This window comes from Ischnura elegans, chromosome 2, assembly GCF_921293095.1.
Source record: "Ischnura elegans chromosome 2, ioIscEleg1.1, whole genome shotgun sequence".
Classification (NCBI taxonomy): Eukaryota; Metazoa; Arthropoda; class Insecta; order Odonata; family Coenagrionidae; genus Ischnura; species Ischnura elegans.
Window position 1 is genome coordinate 98,646,249 of NC_060247.1, and position 24,207 is coordinate 98,670,455.

The 24,207-nt window shown below is 37.2% G+C and overlaps 1 protein-coding gene across 1 annotated transcript; it reads right to left on the reverse strand.

Moving 5' to 3' along the window:
• Positions 1 to 256: 256 nt before the first annotated feature.
• Positions 257 to 24,207, reverse strand: LOC124154221 (luciferin sulfotransferase-like). Its single transcript, XM_046527813.1, has 6 exons — positions 23,787 to 24,207; positions 6,996 to 7,095; positions 5,009 to 5,183; positions 4,781 to 4,901; positions 4,608 to 4,702; positions 257 to 779 (listed from the first exon to the last, which is right to left on the reverse strand). The coding sequence occupies exons 1-6, from the start codon at positions 24,007 to 24,009 to the stop codon at positions 471 to 473; spliced, it is 1,023 nt and encodes a 340-aa protein (XP_046383769.1). The 5' UTR covers positions 24,010 to 24,207; the 3' UTR covers positions 257 to 470.

Here is a 24,207-nt window from a genome sequence, read left to right on the forward strand (position 1 = left end):
GATTTCAATTTTGACAAGAAAAACCGTGACATATACAGCTCCGTGACTCACCACTTTGAAACATGAACAACTGCTTCAGACAGGGTGTAAGCAGAAATTGTTTACATAGAAACATTTTTAAAATGTATCTCTTATTAGAACGATTCCAGCAAGCAATGTTTTTTCCTATGACTCCACCTTTGCCTCAAACATTTTATGCAGGTACTTCAACAGGAATGAATAACATCCACTTCACAATAAAAATGATAAAACATTGTAAATTTAAAAAATATATATGTATTCAGATACAAGCACAGAGAAAAAAAATGAGTAACCTTAATTTGTACAAAGCATGAGTGCATGGGAGAAAAGTTAATGTTATTTTATACATTTTTATGTTTTTTTAAATAAATGACAACAAAAATATAAATAGGGCCAAGGATGGCAATCCTTTCCTTCACGGCCAATCTTAAAAATGTGTTTAATTATTTTCAAATCGTTTTCCAAACATTTATTCCAGTTTCACTTTGATTTTTTTCCACCCATTGATCAAACTTATCACAAAGTTCAGGTCCCATAGCAGATTTCCAGCCGCCAACTTTTCCCTGGCGTAAGAAGCTACCATTTCTTTCAATAAGGTTGGCAGCACGATTCACTTCAATAGCAAATTCATAGTTGGTTGATTTGTTATTCTTCATGGACTCAAAGCTGAGGTGAGTGCAGAGGCTGGCCATATCATCAGGGTTGAGAGCTTCCTTCCCCAGGAATGATACCACTTCTCTTATGACTGATGCAAGATCCTGAAAAATATATTTAAATAACATTTAGTTAGCAAAAATCCAAAAGTAAAGAAATATCAATTGATTCGCTATTTTAATAATTATGGAATGCAGGGACATTATGCACATTCACTCATTGTCAGACCCAAAATCGCTATCCATGGAAAGCATTTGGAAGCGAAAAGATAAGATGAAAAATGTTCACTTATAAAGCCAATGCAGGTCAAGTTTAAAATAAGAAAACCCAAAAGCTTCCGTCACTTTTCATGAGTTGGTGATGTCATTTGGGTTCAGGTTCATTTACTCCTTCAGGGAGAAACTTTAGGTAAGGGTTGAGTGTCGTTGAGGGAAGGAATTTCTTATGAGACTAGATACAAGCCAAATGAGACCCATGTACAAGGCAGAGGAGTATTCTCCCTGGGGTAGCAGCATGTAGCAGGTCAACAATATCTGATTTTGAAAAAAATAGGATCGAAACCCTGATATAAGCTGGCAACTTTCCCGCAGAGGGAAAATTTATAGGGAATATGTACTATTAATATGAGATAGAGAGGATTTTCTGACGATTTAATTCATGTTTTTTTGACATCTTTTCGATCTCTTTTGAAGACGTCTTATTCGACGTTTTCTATACCATTTCAAAACCACACATAGACCACATTAATGATGAAGTAAATGCATTTTAAATTAACGAGTAATCTTCATGAAAATGGATTCCAGAATGTCCTAGAACTGCTAAGCGAACTATTTAAAAAACTTTTGCTCATCATTTTTGCTGGTCATTTTTTTTTCAAAACCAAAGTAAAACCATTGACCATATCATGACCTATAAGACGCGTAGAAGACATCTTTTTGACCTTGGTGTTCTCCCTGGGTCAGAGGGAATACCATGCTCATCAAATGTGTACATAAGACATCTTGGAAAAGGGCCTTACCACCTATCGGCAGGGACAAAAATTGTACAAAGAATCCCATAGACTACAAGGCTATCAGCTGTTCAGAGGCAACCTTCTCCAGTAGAAATGTCATCTTATACATATACCAACCATCGTTTAGCTGAAGATGGCTCCAGGTTGGGAGGAGAAACTTGGTCAACAAATATAACCATGAGATCATTTCCCAAAAGTGACATGAAATAAATTGCTAGGGAAATATGAAAACCAACGTCATGTTTCATGCATTTATGGTGAATCTCCTAGTTTTACTGAGAATGTCTAAAGAAATTGATTCTGATGAGAAATTGATGAGAAACTTGTTGATTTTGCAACTTGAAATATCTAATGACATTCTTACAAGCTTCTTCAATTCACCAGATGAGTCTCAAACCAATTTTCTAGTTTTATTTAAAAGGTCTCCTAAAATTCTCACAAATATATTATTTTGACCTCAATTTCTTTGGAGCTCTCTTTCTGATAACTCATTTGTGACTTAAAGTATCGAAGGAAGTTTTTCCTAAAGATAGTTTTCTTGTTGCCTCAGTCACTACCCATTACAATCATCTGTGTAGTGAAGAATTTCAATGAGATATTGATGAGGAATTTGTGAAATATCTTATACTTTTCACCTCAAAAAATCCCGAGAAAATATTTTCACAGGGTCACAGTATCATTCCCAACTGCCCTAATCCCATTTACAAAAAAAATTCAGGAATGAGAGGGTATTTTAAGCCAAGGTTCTCCAGTAAAAATACCAGAACACCCCTATCCTAATCATGCAGCTAAACTAGGTAATTGTTTATGCGACCAGAAAGGAAAAAAAGATTTTAATATTTCTATGATAACTATGCAAGCAGAAAAGATTATTTATTCCTAATAATGATAGTTTTATAATATTCACACTTATTTTTTTTACATAGACTGCGTTTAACCCTCTTAGTACTATGCTTCTTCCTGGGGTATTGGAAAGTAATGCGGATTAATAAATAATAAGTAATGCAGGGTATTTTAATAAAATGTTGCAACTACAAAAATAAAACCATAAAAAGCTATTTTATTTCAAATCCATATGCCTTTTTGTTTTAATTGTTGAGGTTAAACTGGTCAATATTGACAAGATATTCTCGTGTTTACAGAAATAAGTCATCGCAAATTTAATAATTGATTATGTTAGTGTTGATAAAATCAGCCCATCTCATTAAAAGAGTTAAAAAATGTAAATGCAGAGAGGAAATTCATTTTATGTCATTGTAAACGAAACCCTGACACAATAGGATAGTACATAAAAGTTAACTCTAAGTTGATAAAGGGAAGGCTAGGACCAAATATGACAATACAGCATCATTTCAGAGGAAAATTTTTGGAAGTTCGATATAAATTTTTTGCATAAAACATAGTAAAAATTGGATGCCACTGAACATACTTAGCGGAAGCTGATGAATGTGGTAATAAATAGGTAGATTGTACATACTTTACCACGCTTTTCCATGAAAAAATGCTACAATTGTAATTCAAGGATTATTATAACATTCTCAAGAGAAGTGGGAAACTGGCAGCCTAGTTTTGGTAGCTTATTTTTAGGCACGGTAACTCAATGGCACAATATGATGATGTTAAGGAATAGAGAAGGTGAAAAATGAGTTGTGGTGATGAATGTGTGATTGCAGGATCATTTTGATGGATTATGCCTCCATTATGAGACGGGATAAAATTTTCATTAAATTATAACACAAAACCCAAGTACAAACTGTGTTAAATATACTGCCCAAAATAAAGTGAGATTAGTCATTCAGTTATTAGGAAATACAGATTTATTGCATGATTTAAAAAAAATAAAATGTTTTTCAACCCTCTCTGACACTTATCAGTCTGCAAAATATATAGACAATTACACTCTTGAGGTCTCACAAAATGTACTTAAAATGTTCTCGATAGTATCCTATATGTTATCAAAATTGTCCTTGGAATTAAAAATCACAGTGCCTTTTACCATTAAATTAAAAAAAACCTATAAAGTGGCTCTGAATAAGAATTCAGACAGATTGATGCAATACTCCAGGTATAAAGTACATAAAATTAACATACACCAGTATAGTTAAGGGACTGTTTTGAGGTTAAAAAGTATGGAGATGTACTTCGGGTATTAAATATGCTAGTACAGAAAAATAGATGAAAGGATGAAGTAACTAACATAAAGTAAGTACTGTAAAATTATTGGTTTTTCATATCAGCCACCAATGAATGAGAATATAAAGAAATGTATTATGAATGAGAAAATCTGCAGCATCAACCATTTGCCACAAGTTTTAGACTAATTTTTTAGCAAAATAAATTTTTTGATGCCGTTTAATCATTCAATTGCCCAAGACCAAATATTTACAGCGGAGGCATGATATTATAATTATCTCTAAAATGAATAACCCATTAGCATGAGCAGGGAAATTTTTTAAGAATATCCAAGGACATCCCTTTTCACTTTCACACAGAGTGGAAATCCTGTGGTTGTAAGGAAATATTTTGTGAATTTGGATAGCAATCACTGGCTGTTTTATATAAGGTATGTGGGGAGTAATAGTTCTGCAGTAGACCTTGCATAAATGAGTTTCCATAACGCTAGATTTTTATTTTGACAGAAATCACCACCATTTTCAGCAATACAATTGAATCAGTAGTATTTTCCACTTACTATTCCTGAGGATGACATACCATCCACAGCAATTAATGTTTACTAGGTAGCTCTTCTAGATTTAGTACAAGTACTTGGTACATATGAGAAAAAATTAAATTACCTATGTATTCAATTATTTTATAAAATAAGTAATATCCAAAGTAAACACTTGTATTATTATACGATCTGAGTGGGTATAAATACCATACAAATGTAACTAAACCTTTGAAATTAAAATATATTTACCTTTTTCATGTCTTCATAGGTAAGGAAGAGGATATTTTTTTCATCTCTATGATCCCAGAAAGACTTTACGTGCTCCCAAAATGGTGAAAAATTCACTGGAAATATGAAAGGGGATTTATAATATCTGATGAATTAATTTATAAAATACTAATGCTCGCAAAAATTATACTTACAATTATCACCCAGAAACAGCTCACAGAAATCTTGAAAACTACCATTATAGCCTTCCATTAGTTGGCAATGATGGAAATATGATACACATGTATCTTTTGGGTTCCTTGCCACATATATCACCTAAAAAATATTTTTAAGACATTAATGAGTCACTAAAATAGAACATTTCTTTCAAGAAACTGTTGGATTGTTTATAATAATTTCAACATTGGAAACTTGATACTTACTTTTGGTTTTTTTGTATGTATTTGGTCTGGAAGCAAGGGCCATGGTAGGTGAGTTTTGATGAATCTTTGCGTTTTGAACTCATCAACATACTTCACTGAGTCTCTGACAAAATCCGGAAGAGGAAAGTCAGGTCTCTCCTTTAAAAATTCGTCATAGCAAAACAATGGTGAGTGCCTGTAATAGTTTGAAATAACTTTGTGTCAAGAATATATAAAATTCTTAAATAGTCATGAAATGATGTAACTGATCACAAAGGTTTTTTTTTAAGGAAGCCCAAGAATTGTGCAAGTTTTTTTTGCCAATAAATGTGTGATATCAGTAAGAAAGCTAAAATAATATTCAAGTAATGACCATATGCATCACTTCTGCACAAAAAAATACTGTGGAAAACCATTTCCCCAGGAAAATCAGGATTAATGCCCTAAGATTTAAATACAGATGGTTTAAACTAACACACATTAAGAAACTTGGTTGAAAATAACAATATAAAAAATCTACCTGGTAGAAAATAGCAAGAAAATCTCAGTTAGGAAAATTAATCAGCATGATTACTTAGGAAAATATTATTTTATATCCACAAAAATTTATTTTTGTCAGTTTTATGCATCAAGGAAAAGTCTTGAGTAAAAGCATAATCCCAATGAGATTATTTACTCTTCCTTTTAGGGCTGGCAAATAAGGTGGGAAAGCAGGTCAGAAAAGAAGGCCAAAGTACCAGTGCTTTTTCCCCACAGTTGTAGGTACCTATACGTGCACAAGATATGTAAATGTATTTGAATGGATAATGATGCTAGAATTATCCACCCTAAGGGGAGGGGATCTCAATCCAATTCTGCCAGGAGATGGAGTATTGGCATTGAAAGTTTGTGAATTGCAGAATTTATATGGGGTTATACATTCCAGAAGAAAGACTGGCATGCAAACAAATCTGATTTTCGGCCACAGGCACCGGTTCACAACAAATAATTGTGATAGAAATGGTAATTACGTATGCCTGGATCATGGATAATAAAGATCCCTAGGTACCAAAGTGAGGTTCTTCTGTAAAGATGGAGTTACGGAAGTAGAGAAAAAAGTGGGAATGTCTGCAACAATTTGTATCCTAAGTAAACGCAACCTGCTCGCCATTTGTGCCAGGGGCGAAGTTTTTGATTTCTCTAAGGGGTGGCACAGATTATTTTGACTTTTGAAAAACCACTTGGTTTGTTGGGGAATCTAACCAGAAAATCAATTAAAGTCTAAGTTCCATTTTATGACAGTCAGTAACATAAAATTGCTATTCCACAATAACAAATTCAGTTAAAGTTAAAACCTTAAACTTAAAGGATTTTTAGTGTATTTTCCACATAAAATTATTTGCGGACATTCTTCTTACCTTTGAAATAAGTTCTAATCACTTAATCACATATTTTGGGGTGGAAGAAAATGAAGGTTATAAATGTTTGTGTTGTAAGTGCCAACCCTATACAGCATACGCTCCTGCATCACGTGTATAATTGGTGTTAATATGATGCCAAGAAATGGACACATTAAGCTTCCGAAGTTAGCATGGTACATATGCTTTCAGTGCTCATGGGTGTTCATCATCTTTGGAGAGTATCCATATGAAGTAACTTTAAGGAAACTTTTTAAACTAACAAAGAGGCAAGTAACTACTTCTTTGAGTGACAAATATAATTAGGTACAAGGGATGCTGGTTCATCAGGATGATGAGAGTATGTATGACACGCTATAACTCTTCACAATTGATACTTGATTCAGTAGGGAACCCTGGAATTCATTTCTTTGTCCCTCAACCAGGGTTCACCCTCTCTGCTTGGGGCACAACCCTTCTCTACCCCTCATCACCTTATACGATCAATGGATTACCCTTTTGCATTTCACTTAAGAAATCTAAAGGTAGGTTACCTTCTCAGATTTTTTCAAAGTTTATAGATTAAAAGGAGTATTATTACAGTGGCCAAGCCCAATCGCTTTCATACTTACTCAAGAAAAGGAAATCTCTCGGGCAAAATCACAGACTTGGCTTCATCAAAATTCAGCTCATTGGCGATGAGCCATACCATTTCCTGGCTCCATGTTGTCCCTATGTGTTAAAAAAGAAGAAAGACGATCGTTAGATTCCCATTTAAAACAACTTCTTTATAACATTCTTTCAAAAGGAAAGGATAATTAGCCAATTAATAGCATTTGCGAAATGAATCTGCCACCAATTGTCCAAAGTCTCGATAAAATAGAAATATTTCAATAACTTGAAAATATCTCTCGTTTAATGCTAAATTCAAGTCAATTTGTAAGGAGATACATCAATAAATGTTATTAAAGTTTTAGAGGCAAATACCCTGAGGCATGCATGTTACACTTAGCCCCATTCGAAGTAAGATAAGGTAAAAGTTAAAATATTACGTTCTCTTGTTGATTTTTGATCATATAGGAGGCAAAACACCCATATTGATTAAAATCCATAAGCACTAATGAGAATTTAAACATATATTATACAAGAACTTCCACATAGACTTAAATTTTCCAATAGATATTCAGCACTCAGCAGTGCAATTAAAAAATAAATAGACTGAAATGCTGGTATGGGTGAAAGAGTTAATGGAAATTGCGTATTTGCAGAAGAAGAGGAAGAAACGGAAGTGTGGACGGTAATATAGGAGGCAGTGAATACTGAGAGAAAGAAGATAGGTGATGGAGAGTGTATGTACAAAAGGGTGGTCTCACTTAAGAATCAAATACATGGATTCAGTGATTGATGATGGTTGCGTGAAGGGGCGAATCGAAAGGGGCGAGGGCGGAACTGCCCAAGGACCTATTAGCGTTGATGGAATGACTGCGACGATATTGCTGCGACTGGCATCAATTCGAAGGCTATCTTCGTTGGGCGAGGTCAGCCAACGCGCCGCTAGTTCATTGCACGAGGAAGCTTAGCGGTAGCCGCCCGCGGTGACATTCTATTAGGCGGGGTCGAGACGAACCTGTCTAATTCGTATTTTACTCGAAAAATCAATAGGCACTACTCGGACACCCCGTCATTATGCGCGATCACAGCCTTCAATTAATTAAATAATACCAATTGTTAATTGAAATTTTGAGCAATGAGAACAAAAAATCGGAAATGGAGTCTATCATCAAAATTCTGATCCAATTCTACACATGTACTGACAACTGGGGTGACTTTGCCAAACCAAGAGTGACTTGTCCTATGGGTCAGAAAAAGATAGATGTCGCTTCATCTTTTTGATGAGGTCTATGATCATTTTCAAATATCTTTTCCACTGGCTCAGTCGTGCAAGTTCGGAATGTTTCGAGCGGCGTCGCGGCAGGAGGTGGGACCTGCGACGATACGGATGTAGGATGGGGAGAGAGAGAGGCGGGCGTTGCCATGTTTCCTCAAAAGACTTCGTCAGCGAATGGAAACGACAGACTGTCTCAAAAAGCCTCTTCCCACTTGGCAACACCGCTAACTTACCCACGAATACACCACGGAGGTCTGAAAGCGATTGAATTTCCCAGAGGCTAGGCTCAGCCTATTGCATTTTGGTCGGTTTTCAGGAAGTCACGCACCTTCTGCCTTCATCCCCTAGAAAAATAAACTTGGGCCTGCCTCTCAGTCGCAAAGATATTTTAAATGTACTCATTGGGTCATTTCTCACAAATTGCGATAGATATGTCAAGTGCTCCCGCAACAGATAGTTGGGTGTAATTTCGATCTAATTGGGTCGTTAAATCAGGCCCGAAATCGCAATTTAATAAGATAATTCGTTCGAAGGAAGATTAAGATACGTTACAACGCAACAATTCTTCCTCGTTCAGCTATTTTTTTCATGACTTTAAAGCGAAAGAAAATGAAAAGTTTGTCGCCCATATTCCATGTGTTTGTGACGTTATGAACGTTCTGGTTCACTGAGTCGTTCAGAGCGACCCGATCCTTGACGGAAAGAATAGATTATTAGAGTGTGATAAATCCACAGAGGAAAAAATCATTCGCCTTGACCGGGATTCGAACCCGGATCCCTCGATTTCCGGCCGAGTGCTATAGCCAGTTAAGCCACCGAGGCGTCATTCTCCCCAGCGGAAATTTCTCGTCGGAGGCGCCATTCTCCTCTGTGGATTTTTCGCACTATTTGTGCATTGCGGGTGACTCCGTAAAATGTTATCACCGTGGCTAGTCCCGGTATACTTTAATAAGTCCAGAGCGAACACCTCTAGTGTTCAAAGTTCGGGCTTTGCTCTCCGGCTGTGGCGCCATGCGCACGACCTGGACTGCTAGTCGCATCATATGCTCAGCAGTCCATACCACCTTGTCCGCTATAGTCCACAAATTTCCACAGGGGAGAATGACGCCTCGGTAGCTTAACTGGCTAAAGCACTCGGCCGGAAATCGAGGGATCCGGGTTCGAATCCCGGGTGACTACGTAAAAAGTTATCGCCGTGGCTAGTCCCGGTATACTTAAATAAGCTTATTAGAGTGTTAACGACAACGACCCACGTGAGACGGATGCGCGAAGCCGATAAATAGCGGAGAAGCTGAACAGGTTTCCTATAGTTTACGATCCGCGGATTTCGATTTTTGAGTTATAGTTTATTTATTTTCAACAATCCAACTATAATTTAAGCCTATGCTCGAACCATTTTTTGCTGCGCCGTCGATAGCATCCGCATGGACGCCGGTGCGCGCCGAACGGAAAAAAATCCCTTGCCGCCATCGCATTTTCTCCACTGGAATGGAGCATGGATTATTTATGAAATAGAAATATTGAAATCATTTGAAAATATCTCCGGATTAACTAAATGCAAGTCAAGTGCTAGAAGGTGACAAGCCGAAACTTAACAGTCGAATTTTTATCCTTTTTAAGTAGCCGAGGAAAATGATCCTCCATTGAGTTCATTTTGATAACGATGAACAAGCTATCGTCTTGTCTGGAAAATCTAATCCTCTCCTTCAACAGGTCGCACAAAGCGATTTTTTGCAGCAGTAGATAACTCGAAAATATTATTGACATTATCCTACCAACATAGATGGCACAAGAGCCCAAAAGTTCATCCAGTCCTTGATAATGAAACCATGGGTTGCTGAGACAGTCTTGGTAAAAGAGTGGAAATTAACCAGGGAATTTAATCAAACCGCGAGGGTCATCTGGTATCTTTGAAAAATGGGGCCGCGGTCACATTTCTTCGATTCGCTTTCTCGTCAAAGTAGACGGTACACGTGAACCGCCATGTCACGCATGAAACTCTATCGGCCACAAAACAGAAAATACGGCAACATGAAATCGTATTGTTTGATTTCAGTGGTGCATCTCATACTCTTAGCGGCACGGGATGATCTAGTACCCCTATGAAAAAATTGTATAAACCTGTTTCAAAATTTTATACAATCTCATACATTGCCATGGCAATTGTATAAATTGTATAAAATTTTGAAACAAGTTCATACAATTTTTTCATGGGGGTACCCACTCTCATTGTTATGGTGTAATGTTTCTTGCTGAGAAAAAAACTCACAATCTTTTAGAAGGGGAAAAACTAACAAATCCCCTAATCAGCCTATTCTGATAATCAGGTGATTGTTGCTGCTAAATGGCCTTTGACGCACGTTCGCCACGTAGAAAATTATGCTGAGTGAATTGGCAAAAAAAAAAAAAAAATTATAACCCTGATTTATGAGAATATTTATTGTTGCGATGCTCAGAGTGCGTTTGGAGGACGAGGAAGAGCATCGGGGACGCAATCAGTCATCTTTTACTGAACGTTTACATGTCCGCCTCACGTGTCTTCCTTATTATTCTCGCCATGTGCTGAGCCACCAGTATAATCAGACGCGGGAAGCGTGGTAATTCAATCGACTGAAACAGTTCGCAAACACATCCGCACTACTGCGTGGATCGGAGAAAAGAAATCGCAGCGGTCATAGTTTCATGGGCTTAGAGCGACAGCATAGGTTGTTTTCTCTCTCACCAATTAAGCCATTAAGAATCTGATTTCTTCAGTTTTTTTTAAATTTCTTTTTGGACTTGGAAAAGAAAAACCATAGGTGGTTTGTCCTCTCACTAATAAAGCCATTGAGAAACGGATTTCTTTTCATTTAAAAAATATAGAATTGATATTTCGCAATGATTTGTAGCTACGCTGTTAGTTAAAAAGATAATGTAAAGGTTGTTTACTATTTTTGCCGCCTAAATTTACCATCACCATAAAAAACTCATCTAGCCAAATAATTCTAAATGATTCAGATAAAAATTTAAGTTTATTCCGCGTTAAAAAACAAAGAGGATGTGGTTCCATGAGGTGCAAAAAGCAGCATAGGACAGCAAGGGCACTAGTCGATACTTGAGAGACGAATTTTTATGAAGCCATGAGGAAAATGCTTATCTGCTGAGTTTATTTTGATGACATTGAACACACTATCGTCTAGTTTGAAAAATCTAATGATCTTATTTAAGTGGTCGCAGTAGGACAGTTTTCTGTAGGAAATGCCTGGAAAATATTATGGACATTATCCTGACGGCGTTGAAAACTTAGTGCATTATCAAGAACAAATTTATGCGACCGATGAAAAGCCCAAAAACAAAATGATGGATATGAAAAATCATTCATCTTCCAATGCAGTGAAAAAGCATTGTCTAATAACCAAAACCAACGAGAAAGAATAGGCACTCAATGTTATTTAATTGGGTATAATAATTTTCTGGGAGGAAGGTGGGAAGAATCCGGACGCTAGCGCTGTTTATCTCATAACAGTTGGTACCCAGTGGGTTCAGGCACTTCAATTCTCATCTACGTACACGATTTCCGCAAAAACGGAGCACAAGCCAGGGATTCGGGTTTTTATTGAAACATTTAAAAACCGCTGGCTCTTCAAAAGAGAAGCTACCTGTTGGGACGAAAGTTGACAGTTCTTTCAATCACACGAGGAACTAAGATATGGTTACATGCATAATGAAACCCCTGCACTAGCCATAGTAAATAAGCCATGACAAACTCTTAGGTTCAAGCGGGGATAACGTATTGGATTACATTTCTCACAGGGATAAATTTTTTATCCGAATTAACAAAGTTCCGCTGAAAGTTAGACAGTGCCAATTGGCATAAAGGAAAACATCATGTGTTCTTTGACTAAATGCAATAATTTATAGTAATTAACTATTTCATGCTTACGAAGGTCTTCGCAGCATAAAAAACGTATCGCGTGGAATGTTACTCAAAGAGCCGCAATCCATTACGACTGACGCATCGAATGCAATGGACGCATTTCTATCTAAGTGGACATAAATTGTTGTCCTTGGGAATTAAGAAGTATCTTCTACTACATTCAATCGTGTCACCATCAAAGGGAAATACGTATGAGAAAAATAACTTATAATGCGATTATCGGGCGCTTGATTGCAGTTCCGCGCGACACGGAAAAAAGGTAACAGGAAAGTAAAAGTGCGGCGGTTGAAAAAAATAGTACACAGCAAACTCGTAATTTTCCGCTACCAAATTGTATAATTAAAAATACAAAATGATATTCAAAAGTGATTTTTAACTGATAATATGGATGTGCGATAGTAAGATCACTCAAAGGCGAATCGATACCTTCTGTTACTTATATTTATTTCAATACGCCTTGGTGATCATTAATAAACTACGTTTCTAGAAAATTATGAAAATAATATCAAGCACAAGCATAGAAATGAAAGGAAAAATTGGTTTGACATTTGATATAAAAAGGTTACGTTACTTAAGCCATACAATTTCTTTAGATTTATACACATGGAATTCCATTTTCAGCAACTTTTGTCTTCCCTGCTACTAACGGGGAGAATCGAACAATCTTCTTCCAACCAATCCCAAGTGATTCGATAATTACAGTTCTTATTATGTTCAGCTACTGATTATTCTCCAAAGGTTATTCCACTTACATCTAATTTGTCGGGGCAATGACTCCAAGGATCAAACATGAACTTCAAATTGAGAGCGAATAATCATAGAGAACTCGTTTGCATCTTTATATAATCAATAATTTGAATCGCCCTTTAATATATTCAGATCGATACTGAGGTATGTGACATGCTTTTAGGTCGATAAAATTTTTCGCCCCAAATAATTTCACATCTAAAGCTTGCGTAATGTCCTCATATTATCCCCAGAGCTTATTTTTTTACTTCAATAACTTTATATCATAACGGTAATGAATATTTTTCGCCTGCTTAGTCATATATAGCCATGAAAGCTTGCACAAAAATTCGTATTTTCAAAAGAAATATACGGTACAATTGAAACAATGGCAATTCTCAAGGTGGCTATCTAATGAAAATTTTTATTTTGCCAGCTTTAAAACGATGTTTAAAAACAATTGGCGAATATCTGCAAGCCTCACGTCTACGGACAGACCTGAGATGCATTATCAATGAAAGGCAATGTATGCCACCAAGGCGCTGCGGAAAGCCACAAAACAACGACCCTTATCCGTCACTGACTATTAAAGCATGATTACAAAATTTCACGAAAATGACGTGTGATGAGTTTCTTGATCTAAACTCCTGATAATGTTAACTTTAAATGACCAAATAATGGTTGCTTTAACATGTGTTACATATTCCCCAAATTCACCCAATTACAAAGCTCTCAAAAATGTCTCCATCTTTTTTTCATCCATATACCTACCTACTTTAAAACACATTTCCGACCACTCACTCACTCATATATAAATGTTTGGGGTGAATGAGACTAGATACGACAAAAAGTCATAGAAACGACCCCCCTCTAAAATCGTCTGAAACGCCGGGAAAATCGTTGAAACACTAAATTTTCTATTTTATATCTGTCTATTCATTTTAAATTAAAAATGTAGATTAGTTCTAAAAATGGCCACAAAAATCCGATAGTGGTGATTCAAAAGCGAGTTTTAGCAAAAATATGATGCGTATGTAGAGAAATTTCGAATTTACGAAGAAAATCCAAAGAACGAAAAGCATATCTCATTCATTTTAGTTGAGCTCGGGCTGTCCACCGGGTGAAAGTCTTCATTGATGCCGACGTTTCGAGAACCGAGTTGGTTTTCGTCTTCAGGGCGAGTCGAGAGGACAGCCTGAGTTCAACTACAAGACATCATTCGCCGAGAAACGATGAGATCACACATATCACTTTTAACTTTAGTAAACACACTGGAGCCGCGGAAGTCTACGTCAGAACCGTATGAATTATGGATCGCACTGCAATATAACGAAAACAAGGATATAGAATGTGCGAATAAGATGGTATATGTATGAGAACGGAGACGAATGGAGATGCGAGGTGACCGCTGCGCCACCACCGAGTCACTTTCGCTGAAAGACGCATGAGGGAAGGTTTGCGCAATTCCAACCTCCTCTATTTTCGCAACGCCGCTCATTTAGATTACATCCCCTCCCTCCACCCAGCGGCCAGAGGCGCGTGAATGTCTCGCCTCCTCGTCTTTCATTGTGTGCCCATGCGAGTGCGGCGCAACGCCAACAAAAAAAAAGAAACCCAACAACGAAATTACGTAGAAAACACATTCGGGTCTCATATCGTCCGCGTCATTCCCAAAATGGCGAAAAAAAGAAAGAGTTCCTCCTTTGTTTGTGGTCTCGGTCGTTGATCCTTCTTCCAATCGACTCTGCTATTGTGCACGAGCGCTTTTGCGATTCCCATACGCGATTTCTCGGCGTGAAAGGCACAATTGTACGTATATTTACTGCCCCGATAGGTTAGCTTATTGCATCTGGTGCACTTTGAAATGAATAGTGCAAACGTGCCTTACTCGAGTATCAGAGAAAACCGGGTTTGATAAACAAAAAAACTATCAAACCTGCGGGTAATTCAAAGCTTAAAATGCAATTGTCCATTAACATGGTTGCGTTTCCTGCTCCTAATATTGCTGTAATAAATGTTATAATATTTCTTATAATTTTCGTATAATCTTTGATTTCCTAATATGTAACCACCATCATTCATCATTTGAAAATGAAAGCAATTTACCATTCCTGATATGTTGACCAGTTCGATAACAGTTTTATCAGAGTTATTACATTCTACCCATGCGATATATTTTTACATTCAAATCGAATCTAATTTTTTGAGTTAATACTTGACTATGACGAAAATCGCGGAGTACTCGCAGTTTACCGCCAAGACATCGTTAAGATAATCCACGAACAGTATTCCCAATATAAAGATACAGATGGCATCAGATGTACAGGAAATCATGAAAAAAGACGTTGATCGGAAACCCAACTTTCCAATGGGCTTGGGAAATAACTCGTGTCCCACAAAGCATCACACGGAAAAACAACACACATTGCTCATCGAAAAATAAATAATCCCATCATAACTCTTTATGCATTTTGAGTCATTATAAACAGCATATACCTCGGCTCTCAAGAACATTTAATGCAAAAAAAAGATTGCAATATGTATTTTTGGCTGAAGTTTAATTTGACAAGAGATGGGCTGGCATTCCTGCTTTATCCGGGCTTTTCCTCTTAAGTGCCAGAATCACTTCCGATCAATCAGCCGTATTTTGTTTATTCGTGACTTAGTACTGGTTTAAAACTTCAGCCATCGTCTTGCAATTTTCAGGGCAAATTGAATAGCTCTTTATAAATGTTAGCCAATTTCTCAAAATTTTACATCGGAAAAATTACTGTGGTAACATTTTCAAATAATAGGCACAGAAAAAAATTGACGAGGATCTACTTTATGTACTCTAAAAATGTCGATGCGATAGCGAAATTTATAGCGCAAGTCATACGCCATGAAAAAAACCGGCCGAGAGGGAGTAAATCGTTGTCTTGAGGAAAGTGCAAGCTATTCTTAGGTCACCAGTCTTCACTCAAACTTTATAAACTTGAATAAAATATAAAAACAACACTTATTTACGATCCGAAAATTTCAATTCCCACGGCTCAAAATTGATTACCCAAAGAAAATTCAAGCGGCGGAAGGTTTTGGATTACCTCTCCGTAATTTTTAACGAAATGTCTTATACTTGTACCGGAGGAACAAGTTAACTCGGTTTATCAACGGCGCAACACTCAGTGAATGGGATAAGAGACAACCTTTAGTCCAAGAAAAAACTCAACACTTAATCCAGAATGAGGACGCAACGTAAGAGAGGAAAGTATACACGAGAAGTGTTATTTAACAATCAAATAAAACTAACTACGAAAAATACATAATTAAGAAAAATAAAATAAAATTGAATGAGATATAAACGCATTTATTTGGAACAGAAATTTAAATTAAACAAGATGGCCAAGACTAATGCATTAAATTCAACTAAAATATTTAAATGTCAATGCCCAAATCTCTTGTATAAAGCACCCTCCTCGCCCGGGATAACCCAGGGCTTCGAGGATTTAATGCAGGCTAAGACTTAACATAAATCGAAAACTGGATTTTCTTATCCATAATGTCCATACTTTGGTAGTACTTCGGTTCAGCTTCCACCCTAATTTGAACATAATGCATTCCTACCACTTCTACATTGCTATCCAATCAATTTCCAACTGAAGATGTATTTAATAATTACATTTCCATGGAAATATTTATTGATGGATTAACTAATTTAATCGCATAGCGGTATCTTCGCGTACAAATTTCTTTGAATAAAAATATATTTGAGGAAAAGTAGAAAATAACATCGTAAATATACGACCCTTCCACGAAGTCACGCCTAATATGATCTAACATGATACAAACGTATTACTTCTTTCTTGTTACTGTAAACTTAATTTTCTCCGACGATTTTTTCGCGCAATTTATAGGTATCCATGACGCTCTTTCTACTGAGACCAATATCTTTTCTCACCACACGGCCGTTCCAGCCATAACTTTTTTCTGTACGGAATATATGCCAATTCAACATTCACCTCCTACGCTTTAATTTTCCGTGTGCTCTCAAAAGTAATTTTTTTACCCGATTCTCACCTGGTAAACAACGACGTCGAAACGACCGGGAAGTGTGAAACTGCAAATGATGAAACTGCGAAATGAGACAGCAAAACTGCATACGATAATACGAACACCAATTTCCGCTACCACTATGACCATAAGGTTTTTTTTTTAACGACCACTTTCCCCGCCAATCCGATGCGCGTGAGAAGATTAGCGAACGCTGACTTCATAAAAATTAGAATGTATATCAGATATTGGCGGAGGAAATAATTAATCTGCCTCTTATAAATTATTATTCCAGCGAATGAATAGTGGGTCGTCTGAAATGAACTGCATCCGCGCCGTATGAAAGCGAGAGCAATCTTACATGGGTTGAAGCCGTTGCTTTAAGACGGTATGGTAACTCGTTTATCGCAACACATTCCTTGTCGGTTTCTGCAGAGGAAACGGTCACCGAACTAATAATATACACCAGAATTCTCCCACTAATTGACTGAGGAGTCTAGAGAGTACAGATTACAGTACAGATTTCCGATTCAATCAAGTGGTGGTACCAGTCAATCTAATCGTAATAATCGGTCGTGAGGGTACCGGAAATAAAAGCATTAGCAGTATTAAATTGTTGTATTGCAAGAACAAGCAGTGAGGTCAGAACTGCTCATAGGTCGCCTTTAGATAGGGAATATAATGAGAAGTATCGATTTTCAAAATTGTAGGCAAGAGCTTAGTGTGGCGAGATAGACACGGACAATCAGAATTATATAGCACAAAAAAACGCTGTTATAACCTCTGTAGGGGCTTTCTCTAACTCGATAGCAAGTCTTATCGACGTTGCTACGTCGTTAGCTCATCGAAAATCTTAATTAACGACAATTGGTTTTCTCTACGCTTGCTTAACGATATTTTCTCGGTAGCACTAACGAAAAATGTCGATAGCTTATCCGGGTGCTAGAGAGCACGTCTTAAGCTTATCGACGCCCGCCATGATATTTTTCGGTATCGGTTTTAAAGTTTTAATTCTGCTACAACAAAGCGATAAAGGTATTTTTACTTGAAAATTGAAGAAACACTCTTGCGAAGGAGATGGAAAGCATTAAAACGTTTTGCAGTAATCGATGAGTTTAAAAAGTGGCAACAGAGACATTAGTTTTTGCGGGGGAGTAAACATGCTGTTTGAAGTAGATTTAAGAAAGTTATTTACCTTGTGAAAATTGGTGTGAAAATAATATTTACACTCTCCAATTATGGTGCTTCGATTTTTAGTCGGTAGTTTCTTTCGGCTCGATTGATGGGACTTCATTTTTTAGGTAGGGAGCTAATCACTCTTGAGGAAAGAGCAAATGTAATCAAGTATCTGGTGCAGAGAAGACGACTTAGGAATACTCAGAATCCTAATTTTCGAAAGATTTTTAATTCGGAATAACCTTTTGAATAACCCCCGATATAGCCCTAACACTGACGGATCTTTGACGCCTTTTTTTGTCTGGCTAAAGCCACCGTTCACGAAAAAATAACGGTTTCCCTCTTTTACTCAGAACTCATTAGTCGTCACTTTTAACTTTTGCAATGCTGTTAAATTAAGTCCCAACGAAAGATATGCCTGTCTTTTGATGGGTAAATGCATAAACTTATTTTAGTATCATTTGCAGTTGCTGATTGCAGTGATTTTCTATGCCTAATTGTGGCTACTAACGATTAACATATGCTACGTTTTGCTTTTGTGTGAGTTTAATCAGTAATTCGATGCCTCAACATAGTGGGTGACTATGAAAATATTTATATTATTTCCTTAAATGCACATTTTTTCTATGTTTAATTTATTGTGCTTATCTTCGCTTTGCGTATAATATAATTATAAGTAACAACAACACCAACAACATTAACACTTCCGTACGTAATCTTTACTCGAGAAATCGACACTAAAAAGCGTTAAGTATGTGACACGAGTTCACAATCACAACACTCGCGATGATTCCTTCCATGACATCCGCGTAATCTCGGTATTTTTTATCAACGAATTGATTTCAAACATCCAAAAATATGATGAAAGCGTCAATAATTTTTTCTAATTGAATAACTACCCCTGTGGAAGTTGTGGACTTATAGCGGAAATAAGGCAATCGATGTAAACAAGCCATGGCTGAAGATGCACTCCGAAATTTACATTGCTATAATACTAATAAAAACTATTTTTTCACTACTATAATCACGAGAGTAAAATTATTATAGGCGTAGGTGAACGAGTAAGTAGCAGACAAAGTCCTCTTCAAGATAATTATACTTGAAAATTACGATATATAATACACCAAAAGTTGCCGATATTCTTCCATCGACGACTGTTGAATCCTAGAATACACACGCTTATTTACACTACATTCCCCCTTATTTTATTTTATTTTATGGATCGTTCTTCATGGAAATATATTACGACACATCATAAAAACAGTCAAAGAATCCACTACTAAAATAATACTCATCAGTTTTCTTCATCATTTATTAATCTTTTCCAAATCGACCGGTGCGTTCTTTAGCAGCTTCTTGTTTATTTATGGTGACTATTTATCGTTTATTAATTACCGTAGTTAGGCACTGCTTCTTAATGCTACCGAACGAATAAATCCAGGCGTTGTGATTGGTTGAAAATTCTAGCCTCACTCGCAGGCGCCGACGGTGTATTGTTTTGCTATCGACGAGCCGTGGTCTTGTTTTGCAACGACGAGCTGTCGTTAAGTTGAGATACAGAAACACACTTTCGATAAGAGGGTGTCGTTGCAAGAGAGGACTTTCGTTAACAACCCGTTAACAACAATTCGTTAACGAGTTACAGAAAGCCCCTACTGGTAGGAACCAAATCCACAAAAAATAACCTATTACTCCACAGAGAAACCAATTAAATAAAAATTTTCTTTCTTTACCAATTCTGATACTTGAAATACTCAAAACATTCTAACCTATTAGTGGCATGATAAATTGTTCATAGTGCTTTCAAGACATACGTTTTTCAAGGATTTACCTTTAACATAAACTAAAATATCGCGGTTATGTCGGTAACAAACTTATAAAAATAATACAAAAGACCGTTTTCCATGAGTTCTGACGAAATGAGAATTGTATGCAAAAGGAAAAGTTTGTAATTATCATTATAAAACATGATGCACAAAGGTTAAGAAAAGACTTCGCTTTTTCAAAAAATAAAATATATTTGCCAAATTTGGCAGCGAAGTCTTTTCTTAACCTTTGTGCATCATGAAGGATTTTCACCATGTTACGCCAACCACCATCGCATTATAAAACATGTTTTCTCGTGAGCGGGGCGTCGGAGAACAGCACTCTTGGTTGCGTTAGTATTAGCAAAGCATAAGTAATTTATTTTTAATTAAACTTTTGAAGCATTTGAAAAATTAATTAAAAGCTGATTTAATGAGACCAATGAAAGACATAGTTGCTGATCACCACCGCTGGCGGCAGCAATTAACGCGGACAATCAGAGTTCTACAGAGCACAAAGCTCTGTTATAACCTCCGGTAGTATGATCGATACGGTACCATTCAAGTACCGTACCGAAACTCCGATACGGTACTATGAGTTATAATGAATATAATAAGCGCACAATCACACTGTTTTGTATTAATAACTAGACCTTGGGCAAGGAGATCAGGCGCCCTGATGAAATACGAGGAAAAGTCGGGATAACGTCTTTAAAGTTCCACTGAAAGGACTGAGGGCTATGCTTTATTAGCAATCCTCAAAGTATCCGTTCAGGGGTTAAGTAACAAAGGACACCTAAATCCACTCCTACACTATGCTTGTGCAAATCTAACAAGAAGAAAAAAAACATGTCCAATTCCCACTAACTTAAGAATGCGTTCAATGCGACCCCCAAATATATGCAAGGCCACAGGACTCGCTGGCCTTGATGATAGACCAGTCCAGATCAAAACTACCAATATAATCTGGGGCGCGACTATTTCCGTTCTATGCCGAAATTTTATGGGAACATAAGAAAGAAAAACATTCAAGGGAGACGTAGGAGAAATATTCGCAAGATTTCCTTATTTCAGTAGATTTTAGCATGAAAGAGTCACAAAAGTGTCCTTAAACTACATCGTAGCCTATAATACCGTAAACACTGCACGTATGAATAGGAAATAGTCGACTTTATGCAACCTTGAGAAATTATAAGATATCACTAGGAACCTATTTAGGTTAAATTTTGACCCACAACCAAATCCAATAATTATCTCTCCGACAATATAAGAAAAACTTGAACAAGGATCCTTCAAGCTAATTCAGAGGAACCGACTAAACAAACATTTTTCCTGCATATATTGACCAAGCATGCGATAAGACTTTTTTGACTTAAAGACCCAAATTCTGCGAAACAGACGAGAGATAACATAAGAGACATTAGTGACGAAATCATTACGCATTGTAACAGCATAAACAAACAAATTTTTACCTTTTAAATAAAACGAACATGGACAAAGGAACATATCCTAAATTGTACTCATAACGTACTTAAAAATGGAAAACGTGAATCACCACTTGGTCATTCACGTGAATCACCAATTTCGTAGCCATGTCGCAGAACAGAACGCAGAACGAGTTAGTCGGCCGAATCATGCACCAGAAAGTAATTGCAACAGGTGAACCACGAGACCAAGTTTCTTTCATATAAATGCTTAAATATTAAATAAGATTAATATATTCAAAAGACAATTTAAACTTAATTTCAAAAGCATTTTCAGTACTTCATTCAAATAGAGTTACGATTTCAATTTCACAAGCAAAATAAAAGCTGACGAGTTTTCACTAATGACAGCAACGAATAGGGCACACTCAAGCCGTTAGCCACGTGATCATTAGCCTCTTAGGAGAAGCAAGAAAGCAGGCCCGATAAGGAGGAAGAAATCGCACGGCGCGGTGGAAGGGGGCGTCAGGAATAGTCGCCAATATCAATGAGGACAATACACTCTCGCTTAAGACAATCGCTTCCACTCACGACCGTTATCTTTCCGAATTGGAAAGCAAAATAATACAGCCACTCACTCCAAATGACAGTAGATGTCAAGAATTCGGCGGGTAAATACCACTTTCCGGATTTTTCTGGAATACAATTTACGCCAAATTCGGGTGATCACGAATTTGGTGAGCGACTGATGATTTAGAATGAAAAACAGTGGAACCGATACTTGTAAGGTATAATAAAACTGGTTAAAGAAATATTTTCAAATATATATACATACACATCGGAAGAGGAGCTGTAGAAAAATCGAAAGTGAAAAATTCATCATTCGTCAATCGATCCAAAGTCAAATAGAATCTTAAGAAATTAGATGCAAGACAGTGCGCAACGCCCTTTTCAGGCAATCGCCCTCTATTAATTCTACTATTATACTCTTCGAACACGGTCTCTAAAGAACTTTCTGTTGATACTGTGGTCGCTTGTAATATCTGAACAGATTAATCAAAAGTGAAACTGTACAATTAGCAAAATTGAAAAAGTTATCATTAATTAATGAATTTAACTGACGTAGTAAAAAAAGATGGCACTTTTCCACAAATTTATTGGGTAACGCACGACGCGTTTCAACCGTTAGGTCATTCTCAAGTACCCTGATAAATTATCTTATACACCTCCAGACTTTGGTAACTCAAAAAATTTGTGGAAAAGAGCCATCCGTTCTTTTATTAATTCAGGCTGTCCTTACAGTATATCTCACCGGCCACGGTTACTTTTAATGGACTTAAATTCAAGCAGAGCCCTAAGAAAATTGATTTAAGAAAATAGATAAAGGAAAATGCGCATCCAAGGTCTCGACTATAAATTCCACCCTTACTTATAGATCACAGTCAAAGAACAAAAGGATATCCTAACGACCACTTTCAATTCTCAGCGCAATCTTTCAGTGAACTCGGCTACCCCAGGAGCTTGCGTAATTGGCAACAGGCATTATGCACTCGGATTCATTTTTCACAGAACCCAGATTGCACGCTCGGATTGCAGTACATTTCGAATCATCAGCGATGTTACCACTTGAGTGCACTTACGCTATGGGGCTAATCGAGTAGAAATTAGCTTATACGGTATAATTCATGATAAATTCAACATTACGACAGACGGAAAGACTTGATATCTTACGGCAGACAACGGTGCAAAGTAAGTTTCTCTCATAGCCGTAAACAAAAAAAACTCTCCTGCTGAATGGCAGCGGACCAACGAGTCTCAGTTATTCACTCTCACTGATATCACAATTCAAGAGGCACACGACCTCAATACACACATCGAAGGAGTTGATTATTGAATGAGTTGGTGTGTCTGTAAGAGGGCTTGTTAATGTGATTTCTGAGATAGAGAGAGGGTAACTGAGATTTATTGGTTCACTTCCGACCAGGACGAATAGTTTATTGTACCCTCCTTTATGGACGGCTGTGGGGGAAACTAGATTTTAAATAAGTATTCTGTTGCAAGAAACCGTAATTTCGCGAGAAAGTTGATTTTAAAATCGTAAAATAAGACGCCACGAAATTAAATTGATTTTTTTCTCCATTGGTATAAAGGCACACATATCCATAGGACTATGCAAACCCCGTCGAAAAAGTGAAATCCTTATTTCCCATTCAGATTTAAATAGATCCTTCCAAAACGGTTAAAGGATATTAACTTGCTTAGAGAGTGAAATACCGACCAAAAAAAGATTGATGGGGCAAACGACGCTAGTTTACTTCCCATCTCAGCGGTATACCGGCAAATGGGAACATGAATTAAGAAAGGTGTACATGTTTTGAGTGATTGTAGGAGGATTCCGTTTCTAAGAATAAAGGATGAACACAAAAATAAGAAAAAAAACACAAGAGAGGGATGCTCACCTGTTTTGGGGTAGGACACCACCCACACGTCGTCTTCCCTCACCTCCATTTTACTGATCCTCTCCGCGAACTTTTTGTAGTAGGCCGGCAGGATGAACCCTTTCTGGCTTCCTGAACCCTTTCCAGCCCTGACGTAACCGGAGCGGAACATGGAAGTGAAATCCTTGAGCAGCAAATCGTCCAACTTGTTGCCGCCCGTGACATCTTCGATCGTGGGAGCCATCTTCGCTCTCTTCTTCTTCGAGTTTGTTTGTCTTTACGACTGCGAGTTGCGGATTCGCGAGCGCGAGTTTCGACTGACTACTCCGACGATGTGTCAGCGATCTTGTGGGTGAGTTCTTCCTGATCGCCGTCGTCAAATGCTTCGGTTCGGAGGAGGAAGGAGGCAGAAGGCAATCGGGCTCTCTCCCCCCTCCATCCC